This window comes from Ogataea haglerorum, assembly GCF_019207285.1.
Source record: "Ogataea haglerorum isolate 81-453-3 chromosome Unknown 81-453-3_NODE_19_length_153765_cov_101.931563, whole genome shotgun sequence".
NCBI lineage: Eukaryota > Fungi > Ascomycota > Pichiomycetes > Pichiales > Pichiaceae > Ogataea > Ogataea haglerorum.
This window is the reverse complement of record NW_025065169.1, coordinates 139889-153765: the sequence shown is the minus strand read 5'-3', so window position 1 is coordinate 153765 and position 13877 is coordinate 139889. Positions and strand designations below refer to the sequence as shown.

The 13877-nt window shown below is 38.7% G+C and overlaps 2 protein-coding genes across 2 annotated transcripts; one reads left to right on the top strand and one right to left on the bottom strand.

The window, feature by feature from the left end:
• Positions 1-491: 491 nt before the first annotated feature.
• Positions 492-2453, bottom strand: KL911_005187 (uncharacterized protein; the record flags this gene model as incomplete). The annotated part of the gene is made up of 1 exon (XM_043200561.1): positions 492-2453. One exon carries the CDS (start codon positions 2451-2453, stop codon positions 492-494), a length of 1962 nt encoding a protein of 653 aa, XP_043052152.1.
• A 316-nt stretch (positions 2454-2769) lies between these two features.
• KL911_005186 (uncharacterized protein) lies at positions 2770-3447 on the top strand (the record flags this gene model as incomplete). The annotated part of the gene is made up of 1 exon (XM_043200560.1): positions 2770-3447. One exon carries the CDS (start codon positions 2770-2772, stop codon positions 3445-3447), a length of 678 nt encoding a protein of 225 aa, XP_043052151.1.
• Positions 3448-13877: the final 10430 nt, after the last annotated feature.

Sequence of the window (13877 nt, the reverse complement as noted above, 5' to 3'; positions counted from 1 at the left end):
TTGAATTAGCCTTGAGAGAAAGTGTATCTGACGATAACAACTTTACTCTCTCCACTAATCAACGAGGCCTTGAAGAGCTCTTTTCAGAGCTCCCTAGTGAAAATCGAACCCCAAATGCGCAGAAGCTATTGCTTCTTCACATTCAGTTTTCAAATCTTCATTTATGCTTTCGCATGAAAGACCATCCGCATCTCTCACGTAAATTTCCTCCTACAATTCAATTTTTCTCCAAACTTACATAATTGTGCATTTCAGTTTTTTTAGCACTTTTCTACAGCTCTTTAAATTTTTCATTTCGATTCTAATTCTCTGCCGCCTCCAAAAATTACTCCCCCATCATATTTCTTTGATACCACGAAATTATTTAGCCATACATAACTAAAAACATATATGAACATGTGTCACAGTATTGTTGACTGTAAAGTACAACCTAAGTAATCGGTATCATTTCAGGTAGAACGTAACTCCATTAGGGTTAAAAATGTATGATTTCATATTACCTCATCCAACCAAGGGTCAAACCAGTTCAGACATTCATTTTCACCGGTATCGTGCCCTAACATGTTGGAAATTCTGATTTCAGGTAAGCTACCAGTCGAAGAGTCAAATATAGAATCATCATCAGGTCCTCGTCCGACTTGATCAAATTGTAAGAATCGATGTTCATTCACTGAACTTGGTCCGGGATTAATCCCAATTTGGGCCAAAGTATTAGCTGCTTTTTGCATTTTCAAAACACACATATGGTTCAGAGTTTTCAGCGCCCACACACACTCTGCAGACATTGAGGCTTTTCCTTTGACTGCCTCTAGCAAGCTGATGGCTCTCCTGAAAGTATCAGCAAGCTCCTCGGTTTGCATACCGGAGTAGATGAGAATAACACTTATCAGAGAAATGTTGAATAGAAGAGACAGGTTCATCCACCACGGAATTTCCAATTCTCCCTTGCTCCTCATGCATTCGAAAATATCAAGTGTCTGCTTGCTGTGCTCTCTGAGGAGAGAAACATGGGAGGAGCACCAATCAATGCAGGAATGGCAGTCAATTAGTCCTAGGAGCTGTTTATTGTAAAGTGACAAAAAGATGTCGTGATAAGTTAAGTATACCTGATCCAACAATAGTCTATCAAATTCGTCGCATGACATATTTGAGTCACACCAAATCTTGAATTGTGAGAGCTCAGTTGCAATATTTTTCAAGAAAGTTTCATCGATACTCTTGTTTCCAAAAGCATGTTGTTGTATCCTGCCTGCGTATCTCCCCAAGTAAATCATTGAAAGGGCCGGCTTCTGCAACCATCCATCACTACATGAGGTTCCATTCAAAGGGGGAAATTCTATACCGATTGACCCGTCCTGGATTTCGCACTGTCTTCCACTTTGCCATGAGTACAATCTATCCCAAGTATAGACTAACCAAAACATTCTTTTGGCTTTGGTTTCTTCATATCCTTGATCTCCGATTGCCTTAGTGGTGAGTTCAATGTTAAGCAACATTCCTTTACACATTCTAATGGCAGATCCCAATGAAGTATAGGAAGAAGTTTGACGATGCGCTGCTCTTAAATAAAATGTTATTAAAATCCACGATTGAATTAATTCAAGGGACTGCCACTCAAAACTTAGTTTTGACACTATGTCATATGCTGAGTAAAATAGATCTTCCTCCATTCCAGATTTGAGTTCTCCTGAGATCCTTTTTGGTCTTGTTGAATGATTTTCCGAAAATCTGATGGCAATTGCAAATATCAAGTTGAGTATCGCGTTGAATAGCTTGGCAGCCTTAGTATCTGCTGCCGTTATTAGATCATTAATAAACTTATGGTACTGGTCCATGAATACAGGCTCATGAATCATGCAAAATAAGGGGTTTATCTTACCGAAGAAGAAGTCTAGCAGCCAAGCGCAAAGATCTGATTGCTTACTTGGATTCAAAATGAGCGGCTGCACTGCGAGTAACAACGGATGAAGATAGTGGCCTCCCGACATGTTCCATCCATAAAATTGAAGACGTGGAATAGAAAGTCCTTCCCGGTCGCTTGGAGGTAAATCGAAGAAAAGAGATTTTCCCAACTTATTAGCTAAAATTGCGTCGTATCTTGTGACTCTTCCGGTTCTTTTTCCATCCAATGACAAAAGATTGCTCTCCATTTTATCTGTACCTAGCGCATTTGTTGGATATCCATTCATTAAGCTCTTCTCTAAATTTAGGATCTTGTTCTCCAGATAGCAAATATATTCATCCTGAGTTGTTTCTCTGCGGTAACCATTATGCTTGGAGTGAGTTTTTTTCGATATGTTGCTTCCAATCTCAGTAGGGTACTCACAAAGCTGAGTACGACGTCTGCAGTGAAAACAAGGTCGCTCACCATCACATTTGATTCTCCGAAACCTGCAGTACGTACAAGCCTTCTTAACCCTTAATCTTTTGGATTCACTGTCTTGGCCGACCATAGTTAAATGCACTTCTTTTAAGGCTTTCCAGCTAATCTTTGATGCGACGCAAATTGATAAGACACATCCAAGGGCCAAAAAATATATGTTTATCATCGAGCGGTCCGTTCGCGGAGATTAATGCGGATCGCGATGCGGCTAGATAACTTAATTCAGACTAAAAAAATATAGAGATGATCCGTTTTTAGCGAGGACCACATCATGCGGGCCGCTACTAGCGATGTGAAAGCGTTATGTGCAGAATAGGCCCTATAAAAAGGCTTGACTTTCACGCTTTCAACTCCAACTAGAGTTAGACGTGAACTTAGAGCGCGCAATGAAACAGTCCATGGAATTTGACGAGGAGGAGTTCCCGGAGGGAGGATTTGGATGGTACGTTGTTTTGGCATCTTGGTGTGGAATGGCATGTACGTTTGGTATGGTTAACAGTTTTGGAGTATATCAATCATTCTACCAAACTGAGTTGTATTCTGGAGAGAAGGCATTCAAAATTAATGTCATTGGTTCTTTACAACCGGCATGTATGTATTTCTTTTGCACTGCGACCGTCTATCTTCATCATTATTTTGGAGTTCGACTTACCGTTGCATTGGGTGCCTTGATACAGCTCATTTCATTGATGATGATGTCCATAACCAACAAAATATGGCAGTTGTTCCTCACGCAGGGAGTGCTGTTTGGATTTGGAAGTGGTATGATATACTTCTCTGCCTTAACGATACCCATGCATTGGTTCAAGAAGAAGAAAGCTTTTGCAATTGGAATTGCCAGCTCAGGTTCCAGTATCGGTGGAGTAATTTGGCCGATTGCAGTCAGGAGGCTTATATCAGCCGTCGGGTTTAATTGGACCAACAGAATTTTGGGATTCATTTATATCCCAATCTCAGCAATACTGATTCTTTTCCTAAAGCCTAGGTTACCCATCAAGCTTCAAAAAACTGAAAACTCCGTGTCATTTTATCGCCCACGGTTTTATCGTGATCTGAAGTACTAAAAAGCCGGACATATTTGATTTTGCTGTTTGCTTTTATTATCTCACAGATGGCGCTCTTTCCTGGTTTGTTTCTTATTGATCTGTATGGACAGCGTCTAGCACAGAAACTACACAGATCTTTCTTCGATCCAGCTTATTATGTCACCGTTTTGAATGCTGCCAGTTTATTTGGTAGAATTTTGCCCGGCTTTTTAGCTGATATGTTTGGTCGACTTAATGTTTTGATACCATTCATGTTAGTATCAGGTGTTCTTCCTTTGTCTCTATGGCTCAACTCAAACAGCTCTGACGTCATCTTTCTCATCTTTGATGTAACATGGGGCTTTTCTTCTGGAGTTGTGATTTCCTTATTTCCAACTGTCGTCCCTCAATTATTTGGTGTTGAGAAAAATCAGAAGCGAATGGGAATACTATTCACATTCGGTGGAATCGGAGCTCTTTTTGGGCCGATGATATGTGGGGCATTTCTGCCTTTAGCAGGTGACGTGGAGCGATTCTTCAAAGATTTCAAAGGAGTCGCAATTTTTATTGGCGCACTATTCTTAGCGGCTGGTATATCATTGTGCTCACTCAGACTGTTAATCTCGAAAAGCTTCTTTCAAATTTTATAAATGCTCCATTCAACAAGACTATCTGATACTAGTGTGGGGCTACATTTAAATTGGTCATTCAAGCGTCCATACGCTTAAGCCTTAAATATAAACACGTTCGCCAAACAAAAGCTCTGTTCCAGTAGCGAATGATTCAACAAACAAGTCATATATGGCGCAGATCTACAGAACTGGAAGGCTTTTGATAAAAAAACTGCATACAGCAGGGTTCGAACCTGCGTCCCATCACTGAGAATAGAACTTGAGTCTACCGCCTTGGACCACTCGGCCATGTATGCATGACTATTCAGTACTGGCTTGTCGCCAAGCAACGAGTTGCAATTCGTCTTCGATTTTCTTTTTTGAGTTCAACGGACAGACTCGATGATCATATATGTGCGAACTAAATCTTTGGTAGTTTGATTTCAAACTCTCCAACACTAGACCCCGCTCTTTTCCTGCTAGATTTTATTCTTGTTTCTACGTCTTGACGCCATATTTTAAGGTTGAACCTGTGTTTTTAAGTATCTTGATCAGTCCAAACAAATCAAGGTAAACAAACTTTTGAATAACAATTCAATTTTTCGACTGTGATATATATGGTAGAAAATTTGAATGGTCACGGTGATCAATATCTATTCGAGCTTAAACATTTAAATATAGTTTTTTTTAAATTCTGAAACATTGTAAACGTGAGTTGAGGAAATTTGGCCCTCCGTAATGTTAAGGAATCAGTGGCAGCACTGAGATAAAAACTTTCGCTGGAGTAGCTTCCTTCACTTAGCCCTTACAACAGGATGGGATTGATGGCTTTATACTATGGTTAGCTGGTATTTAGAGATTGCAGTGTAAGAAGATTGACGCAATTTCTTATTCGAAGTGTTTGTGCATAATGGCTCGATTAAATACAATTGATATTTCGAACCCACCTTGTGTGACAAGACTGATACTGATACGTTGAACTATTAATATGGATCCCACAGCTTTTGATTTCGAATTATGGGCGGTAATTCATTGGGTATCACTTGCGATCTATTTCAAAGTGAACTCAACTATCTACTGAGATGGCTACAATATCGTCAGACTGTAAAATTTTCAGTCGTTGCAAAACCAGCGTTATTAAATGCGTGTCGATGAGCGTTCTAATGTTTTTAGTGTTACTACTTCATCTTTCAGATTGGTCTGCAAGCTGTAGACTAGTTGGAATTCATGTTGCATTCATATTCGATGGATGGGATAGGAAACATGTTTATACTGTAGGTTAATAAAAAAAAATAATTTATATATTCTTGATCATTTTTTCAAACAGGACGAGAACAATAACGTTTAAACAAATCCTTTAGTATATAGACCTTAAAACTCAAATGGTAACTCAAACGGTAACTTCGTTAGTTGAATTCTATATTTTTCTCAAGCTTGCAAAATGGAGTATTTCAACCGTTTTCTTTGATTTAGAATAGAGGCATTACTAATTTAGCTCTTCAACTCACGTATTATAATGTTTCACGAGCTGTATCAGCGTAAGAGGAACGCAAATGAGCGCACTGTCGCCGTAATGAATTCGTCTAGTGACACACCGAACTTGACCTGAAGGTTAAGTGTTTGCTGGGATTGGTAAAGCAAGGTAGTCCTGCGTTACATTTGATTGAAATGATGTCCGTCTGAAAATTTAGATTAAATACATTTGAGAGACTCTGAAGCCAGTCAAGCTAAAAACTGGAATAGGTCTGACTTTCCAGGGTTGGTACTACACTCACACAAAAAAAGCTCAGCAGATACTGTCAGAATGTTTGAATTATACACGAAGCTATGAAATCAATTTTTGACTATATGTTGGTATTATGAATATCTACATTATCTTCTGCTATCAAAAACTATCACAAACGAAAAAGTTTTACAAAAGACCCGAGACATTATTCACATATTATAATATTTTTGAGCCGCAAGCCATTTAAAGTCGGGTATAGCATGAAAGTTTCATCTCGAGAGCACAAACAGCGATTTTCCTATCCACCATTTCAGCAAATTCCGATACGTCCTTGTTGCAGGAGAATTCGCATCGGAAATGTTATATCATATTCAGCAGAATTGTTTTATTGATGTACATCAGCATCAAACCTGGTGTATTCAGTACGTACAAGAATTCAGTTATCAAACACTTGAAAGAATTGTTGAAATGTCGAGCTGATTCACACTCAAACACGAAAGACGTTTAGGGTTAAATTGAGTAGCTTCCTTCTCCCCAGGGGGGGGGGGCTTTACTGAGAAGATTAGGAAAAGCTTTAATAATCAAGCTTCTGCGCCTTTTCATATGACTAATACCGAGTTGGAATATTCTTTACTTTAATTTAAACCGAGCAGATGCAGTAAATAGAGCAACTAAGCATATTTTTGAGGCAAAAGAGGATTTCCACTTGCTAACAAGTAATCTGTTTCAAATTCAGAGAAACGACCTCTTCACGTATAAAGTTCCCGCCCAGCCGTCCAGATGCATCAGTTGAGAGCCCCCGTCCCGTTATTAAGGGTACTGAGTAATGAGACTGCTGTGCGCCGCAAAACTATGAAAAAAACAAAAAAGCTGAACACTATATCATGTATCCCGCTTGTGCCAAATAAAACTCTCAAAAGGCACTGCATATATGGAAGATGACAATTCAAAAGTAAACAGAAACAAATCCCAATAGGTTGAAACACCGTAAGATATCACCTCCTTGAATACATACTAATGAAGACAATTACTAGCATTCTTCATTGATCTAACAAAGTGTAGTCTGTGAATGTTTATTGCATCACAGACAGAATAACGACTACGGATATACTGAGGGGATAGAGGATAGATAGTCTTCAAACTCCGAGATCTTTATACTCGCACGACCGTTTTTCAAAAAGGTTAATCGGTATGATCCTGTTTGAAAAAACTACGTATGGTATGATATGAAAACCAACCGCATTCAAGTTGGTACAGAATTTGTTCCAACTAGAGAACCCACCAATCTTTACAGCTCAGCAATCAGACTTTTGAAAGTCTTTAAGCTCTGGGAGCTATATTTGACTGTTACTACTAATCTTAGCTGGATGAAGAAATGAGCCTCTTAGTGTCCACAGAGCAACTTGATTGGAGATAGAATATATTATTATACCCAAACGGGTGATTCGAAATTTATTCACTTCTGCATTTTTATTCTCCATGCATATTTGAATGACTTCCGATGAAACGTGCTGGAACAAGTCACAGCCCAGCCCTGTAAGTGACATAAAACAGTACTCAATCGTCAGATATAAGCTGATAGTGTATGACCTTTTTTGGGCAGAAGAAATTGGTAATATTATAGTACCATGAGTAAACTTGATCAAGTTCTGGGGTAACCTTGAACCCTGCATTTGACATGTAGAAGAATGCATCGAGCTTAGATTTCCATTGCATGCAATGACTGACGGCTTCTTTGGGGTTTTTTAGCTTGCCAACCCCTAGTGAGTGTTTCTAAAAACCTATCTTGAACCTCGTAGGATGGTTTATTGTTCTGAAGTTCAATTTACATCAACCAACTTTGTTTCAGTTATCGGAACTATATTCGCAAAAGGCATTGAGTGTAAGCTTGTTAGGACAAAAAAAAGATAGAAAAGAGTACGATTTGCTTTGAGAGGTACACAACTTGAAACCAACCCGTATACAAGACCTTAATAGTGAGCTCAAAAGTTTCATACGACGTGGTGGCAGTTTAATTGATTGTCTCATCAGATATCATCAGAAACCTCCAAGCTGTCCTTCACCATCATTTTACTATGAGCAAGTTACTTGTTTATTCTAGATACCCGCATGGAACAAAATCTTTTGAGGCCGGCGGGTTTCTGCACAAACCCAATATATATTACTCATTAGTATTCCAAATATAAAGAACGCACGGAAATGACGTCTTGCCCAAGCTGCAACTCTTCGACAAACGTTTTGGCTAACAAATAGAAATGAGCTGTATGTGCGTACATCAAACCTTAGCTACAAAGAGTTTACAGTCAGTGAAATTACTCTACTACTGACTAATCACCAATTATCTATCCTAGTCTTAATGATAGCTTAACGTTATCATCCCATTATATTAGAACTGCTCTAAAGGGTAGCCATGATTGACGGTAGTAGCTGTGCAGCTAATCGACTTTTGAGAGATGTTTAGTTTCTGAACTTTGAATTATTGAAATAGAAAATAATTGGCTTGCCGCCCCCTCTCAACCCAGGATAAAATGTCTGACTATTTTACCATCACAAAATGACGAGTTCCGGCTGCTCTGAATAGATCTCAGTACTCGACCAGTCAACAATCGCCCACTAAAGGTCCAGAAAGAGAGCAAAAAAATCATGTAGCACGGATTTAACCTACTAATCATTCATTTTGATTTGACTGCTGAAGCAAATGAAATCGTGGTACAAACGATGTGAACGGCAAATAATACCGAATGGCTTTCGTATGAGGCGCAATGCTTACTAGCTACGGTTTATTCTTTGATTTGGCATGGTGTTTTGGAATCAGGTAGCCATGCAATTTGTTCAGGTTTAGAGCTGGACACAAACAAGGCTCAGAATGAGTTGTCTTTTTTCATAAGATGTACAGGACTCAAGATTATATTATGCTTGACAGACATTTCTGAATTCCAAATCCAATGGTTAGATTATGATTTGGGGTATCAGAAAATCAATATAGCACTTCTCATATACACTTATTGTGATTTATCTGTTCTGAATATAACCAACCTCATGTGTGTTACGCGTATTCTTCAATTGCTCGGCATGTCATTTGCATCTGAATATCAACATGGGATGGGATCAGCGTTAAAATCATCTAATGAGGAATCAAACCTCTAACACTAAAGATTTATCTAACTTGATACTATCATTCAGCTAAGTGCATCAATCCACAATCGGCTACAAAATTCAGAATCAGGTTCCTACACTTCTTTAGTATGCATCCGATATATATAGAAGTAAAAACTTCTATGGTATAGGGTAACGATAGAAATACAAGAACTTCTATCAATCAAAGCCTGAAAAATATCGCTCTTGAAATCAAACGGAACTATACTTCATAAGTCACTGCAATCACGAAGTGTTGAATTCTACTTACATATAAGGAGTCAAAGCAGACGTCTAGCAATAAAGCAATAATTCTTCAATCACTCCTACAGACTATATATTCCATCCGTAAAACTAATAAAAGGGTGGTGGACCATATTCTAATAATGAAGAGGCTCCCTTCCTAGGAAGGTAATCTCTTATCTCTGAATCTCATCACTTTCCGTTACCGTATGTTTGGTAGTGAGCGACGATTCACAGCACGAAACTCGTCAAGAAGTTTGTCATATATATTACTAATGAATAGCAGAGTAGACGGCTAAGAAATAGAGTATACTCGCAATTCTACGTCAGATGTTTTTCATAGTAATGAAGTTCGTTTTTTCCCTCAAGGTGCTCACTTTATTTTAAGTTCTGCCGGAATGAAGCTTACTTGATTTCAACAGTGTGGTAATATCGATCTCAACATATATCAATAGCAGTTTAGCAATGTGCTTTGGTGTATGATATGATTCAGACAAACCAGAGTTGGACTCACTGTTTTTGCCGGATCTAGCATGCGAACTATAGGATGTTGTTTTCCTTAAGTGAACCAAATCGCAGGGAAATTGTGATGATCCAGCAATGCATTAAATCCCAAGTTGAGAGGTTTGCGGCTCGAGATAATTAATCGTGTCTGGGTTTCCTTCTGAAAACACCCTATTACAGAGAAATTTTTCTATGATTTTGGCTAAAATGTTATCTGCTATACCCTTAAGGCAAGGTCATAATTCTACCAACAATTCTACTAGTGAGTAAATGAATTACTCAGACATAATAAGCACTGCACTTAGCTGATCCAACGGTATTGTGAAGCAACTGCAAAATCTTACGTATCTGACTTACTGTTTTTCAGAACGCAAATTGTTATATGACTGCCTGAGTCATATCATATTATTATTAGATACGAGAGGAAATAGATCTAAGCCACATAATTTAACACTGGGGAGTGCAGTACTACCCTCGATAGTTGGAAGTATAGTACGTCCTCGTGAAGAAAGTTGCTCTCTCCACACCCTTGTAGAGATTGTTGTGAGTTATCAGTACTTAAGTAGCGATATATACTTTTGCATATCGTTGAATTCGAAGGTGCTAGGCTGCGACTACCAAATATTAAAAGGTTTTTAAAACCCTTTGAAGTACTGTTATTCAACTGGCCGCCCAGTTGTTAAATGCTACAATGAATGCTCGATTCGTCATTCGTTACCACTTTAAGTTTGCGACGCCTTGTTCATTAGTGAGTAACATGTACGGATACTAAATTGCAAGAGAACTAGCTTCAACCTAATCCTGACGTGATCTCTCCAACCTTTGAGCTCCAGTTGATGTGTTTACATTAAGTAACTCAGAATTCTCTCACCTGTTTCAGATTTGGTCATCGTCATTGTCTCATACATTTGTTCTTGCCAGATGTCGTAGTACTCTTAGCATCTGGATGAGATGCTCGAGCTGGTTCATAAGATAGGTTGGATCATTCAATGGTTGGAGTCTTTCTATTTAGTAATTGACAATTAAGGTGTGCTCATGGATCTCAGAATTTATGATATGGACACTTGATGCAGACAATTTCATTTAGAAGGTATTCATGCTTCTGAGCTTTGAATATAAGTATTGTTTTGTTCGAAACATCTCATCTCATAGAAAGACATCTCATCTCACTCTTGAAACCAAACTAGAATTCAGGTATCACTACCTTCTCTCAGCACTCACTGCTTAGCGTTATTCCATTTTAGGGGTCAAATCCAATTATGCAACGCCGACTTGTGGAGCTTCAAAATTCTATGAAACTTCTGCACCTTATATTCTGAACCCTATTTACGTAATTAACTGTACATACAGCGTATTGTTGAAGCTAGTTTAGGAGATTGCTGAGGCATTTATAATTAACTTTGAACCATAATTAAAACAGCAATGTGAATTTTACGATTTATATGAGATGTTGGCTTTAACTTCAATTAATGATCAGATCGAGACGAAGAAAGAAGAGCTTCGTGTGAAGTTCTTGTATTGGAGATTGAGGTCATCTTAGACATCAAGATAGGGCCTATTTAGTTCAGCTTACCAACTATATCTCTCTTCAAGCTTGAACAACATTCAGCTTCACTAACAGATTTTCTTTCCTTCTATGGCGACAATATTCGAAATAGTTCCGCAGGAATGCCCATGTCTGAGTAACTCATTTACTCACTAGTAGAATTGTTGGTAGAATTATGACCTTGCCTTAAGGGTATAGCAGATAACATTTTAGCCAAAATCATAGAAAAATTTCTCTGTAATAGGGTGTTTTCAGAAGGAAACCCAGACACGATTAATTATCTCGAGCCGCAAACCTCTCAACTTGGGATTTAATGCATTGCTGGATCCCATCGTAATACCTATTATACCGATAAGAATCAATAGCCACAGATATTTTTTCATGAGATTTGGTTCTACGACAAGTTGATTACATGGCTCAGCGTACTATACTTTCTCTTGCATGCGTATCATGGCTATGAGAACCTTACGTAAGATATACTACATATAGACGAGTCTTCTGTTTCGGCAAACCCTACGTCAATGTTCCTTAGCGTGAGATTGTAATTCATTTAGCAGACGTTTCAGTCAGTTAGCCATACATCATATAACTCAAAAAGCTACTCTAGCATTCTTGTGAAAGAAGTCCAACAACACGGTTTTATAAAAGTATCATCACAAAGGAACGGAGTAGTTCAGTTAATTAATATTTGATAGTACGTGATAGTAACTAAATATGATAGATTCAAGGCAAGGATAATAAACTCATTTCTAGTTGCCAGTGTATACAACGTGCATCAGTGACGAAAGGGAATATCGGCAAGCTTTTCAAATAAGAAGTCTCTCGATTTAAGTAGAGATTGCATCACATAATTACGATAAGAAAAGCTTGCTGCATGGTTATCAGATGGGGCCAGACAGTATACAGATGTACTTCATTTTCCAAAATTGCGCTGGAAGGCTATATATTTAAGGAGAGCTAATTATTTCTCTACCTAATTGAGGTGGGTTATTAGGGTAAATGATTTGACACGGTATATTGAGATGACGCAATGCAGTTTTGGAGACGCTACATTGATGTTCAATTTAGATGCCCACATCAACTCGTAATTCTAGCTCAAGTGACCGCATCCGTAAGATGTTTAGTCTCTACCCAGCACGGAAATTTCTCATCAGCGCGAGGTAAGATTGAGAGGTGTCGGAGCACTTTTTTTCTTTTACTCCTGTGAAATCAATGCAGGATCCCTATCAGCACAATGGAGCTTTTACACGAGTTCGAAAGTATGTTACTCTGGTTTGTCTCTTAAAAGGAAAAATTTACATCCTTTATACATTCTCCCCTCCCGTCACTGAAAGAATAGCTTTAAATGCAGACCTCTAGTAAATTCGCGAGATAAGGTATCAATACGAGGGGCAATATTATCTGCAATTCTGATATGGAACTCGATTATCTTAATCTTTTTGCTTCGCCCTGGTCGTATCTGATAAATCTCTCAAAGGCATTTCGAATCGTAGAGCTCCGATTTTATGAGGTAATTACCATGAAGAAGTATCTGTAAATCGAGAAACGCTAATAACTTCTCGACCCAGCGCACAAAAGCCTTCGATCATTAAGGCAGTCTAGGTCCCGGAAGACCCTATTTATTATTAACAGGTAATCGCTGTCCTTCTAGAATACTTCAGAACATGTCTTGCTTGCTCTAAGTTTTCTTTCGGGGCTTACTGAAATTATAACTTAGTTTACGAACCGTAAAGGAAATATACGTTTGCGCACACAGTATCAACAGGGCAGAACTCCTCGACCATGCTGCGATAGGGGTTAAACCAGGAAGGAGAACTTTGGATAAATATAAAACTTCGAAAAGAGCTCACCAACGGGGTCACAATCCTGAAATTCATAATCATTGAGCAGATTGGAAATATGAACTAACAGTGATCAAGTGGCTACAGAATCAGTCTTGTCAATATCAGGACCAAGAGAATAATATATATAGGAGTACCTGCGGGGATGCGTAAAGACCAAACTCACTCGGAATGTTGTGCAATCACTGTGCGTAGAAGGAAAAGGTTAACCTTCAACTTATCTCAGAGGGGGGTCTGCTTGAGGGCGTGAAGACTGCGATGTAGACGTTAGAGCTTTCTAGGAGCAAGTGCATCAATGAACCAAGGACACTGAGTCGAAGTGGTATTTTTAGTTGGTTCACTATTGACAACACGCGTGATGACATCAATCTGGTAAACAGCCAATTTAAATTGCGCGACAATGCAAACGATAGCTGCGCACTATGATAAAAGACAAGACTAAACGTTTCCATCTAAGCAGCATCTTTGGAAGTCAGTATGGCGCATGGCAAGAAAGTTAAGACCACCAGCCAGTTTGCACTGGCATAATTTGACCTATTACTGGAGCGGATGGCAAGAACAACATGATTTGAGTTCCCCAGATTGATGATCAGCAAAATTAATAAAAGCTCCTAATGTGACCAAGTAGGGGCCTTTGGGATTTTGGGATCACAGCAGGAGAGCGCTTGGTGAACATACTTATGAACATTAGAAAGAAAGTCACCAAAGTTTTCTTTCTTTGAAAGAGGGAAGCATCCGCCAAGATCAACTGGAATGATTAATAGTCTGGTTGACGTTGTCACCTGTTTCAGATAGAACTGTTGCTACGTCCCGGATTGCATCACATACATTGAAGCCTACTTGGGATATTTCCAAAACTCTTG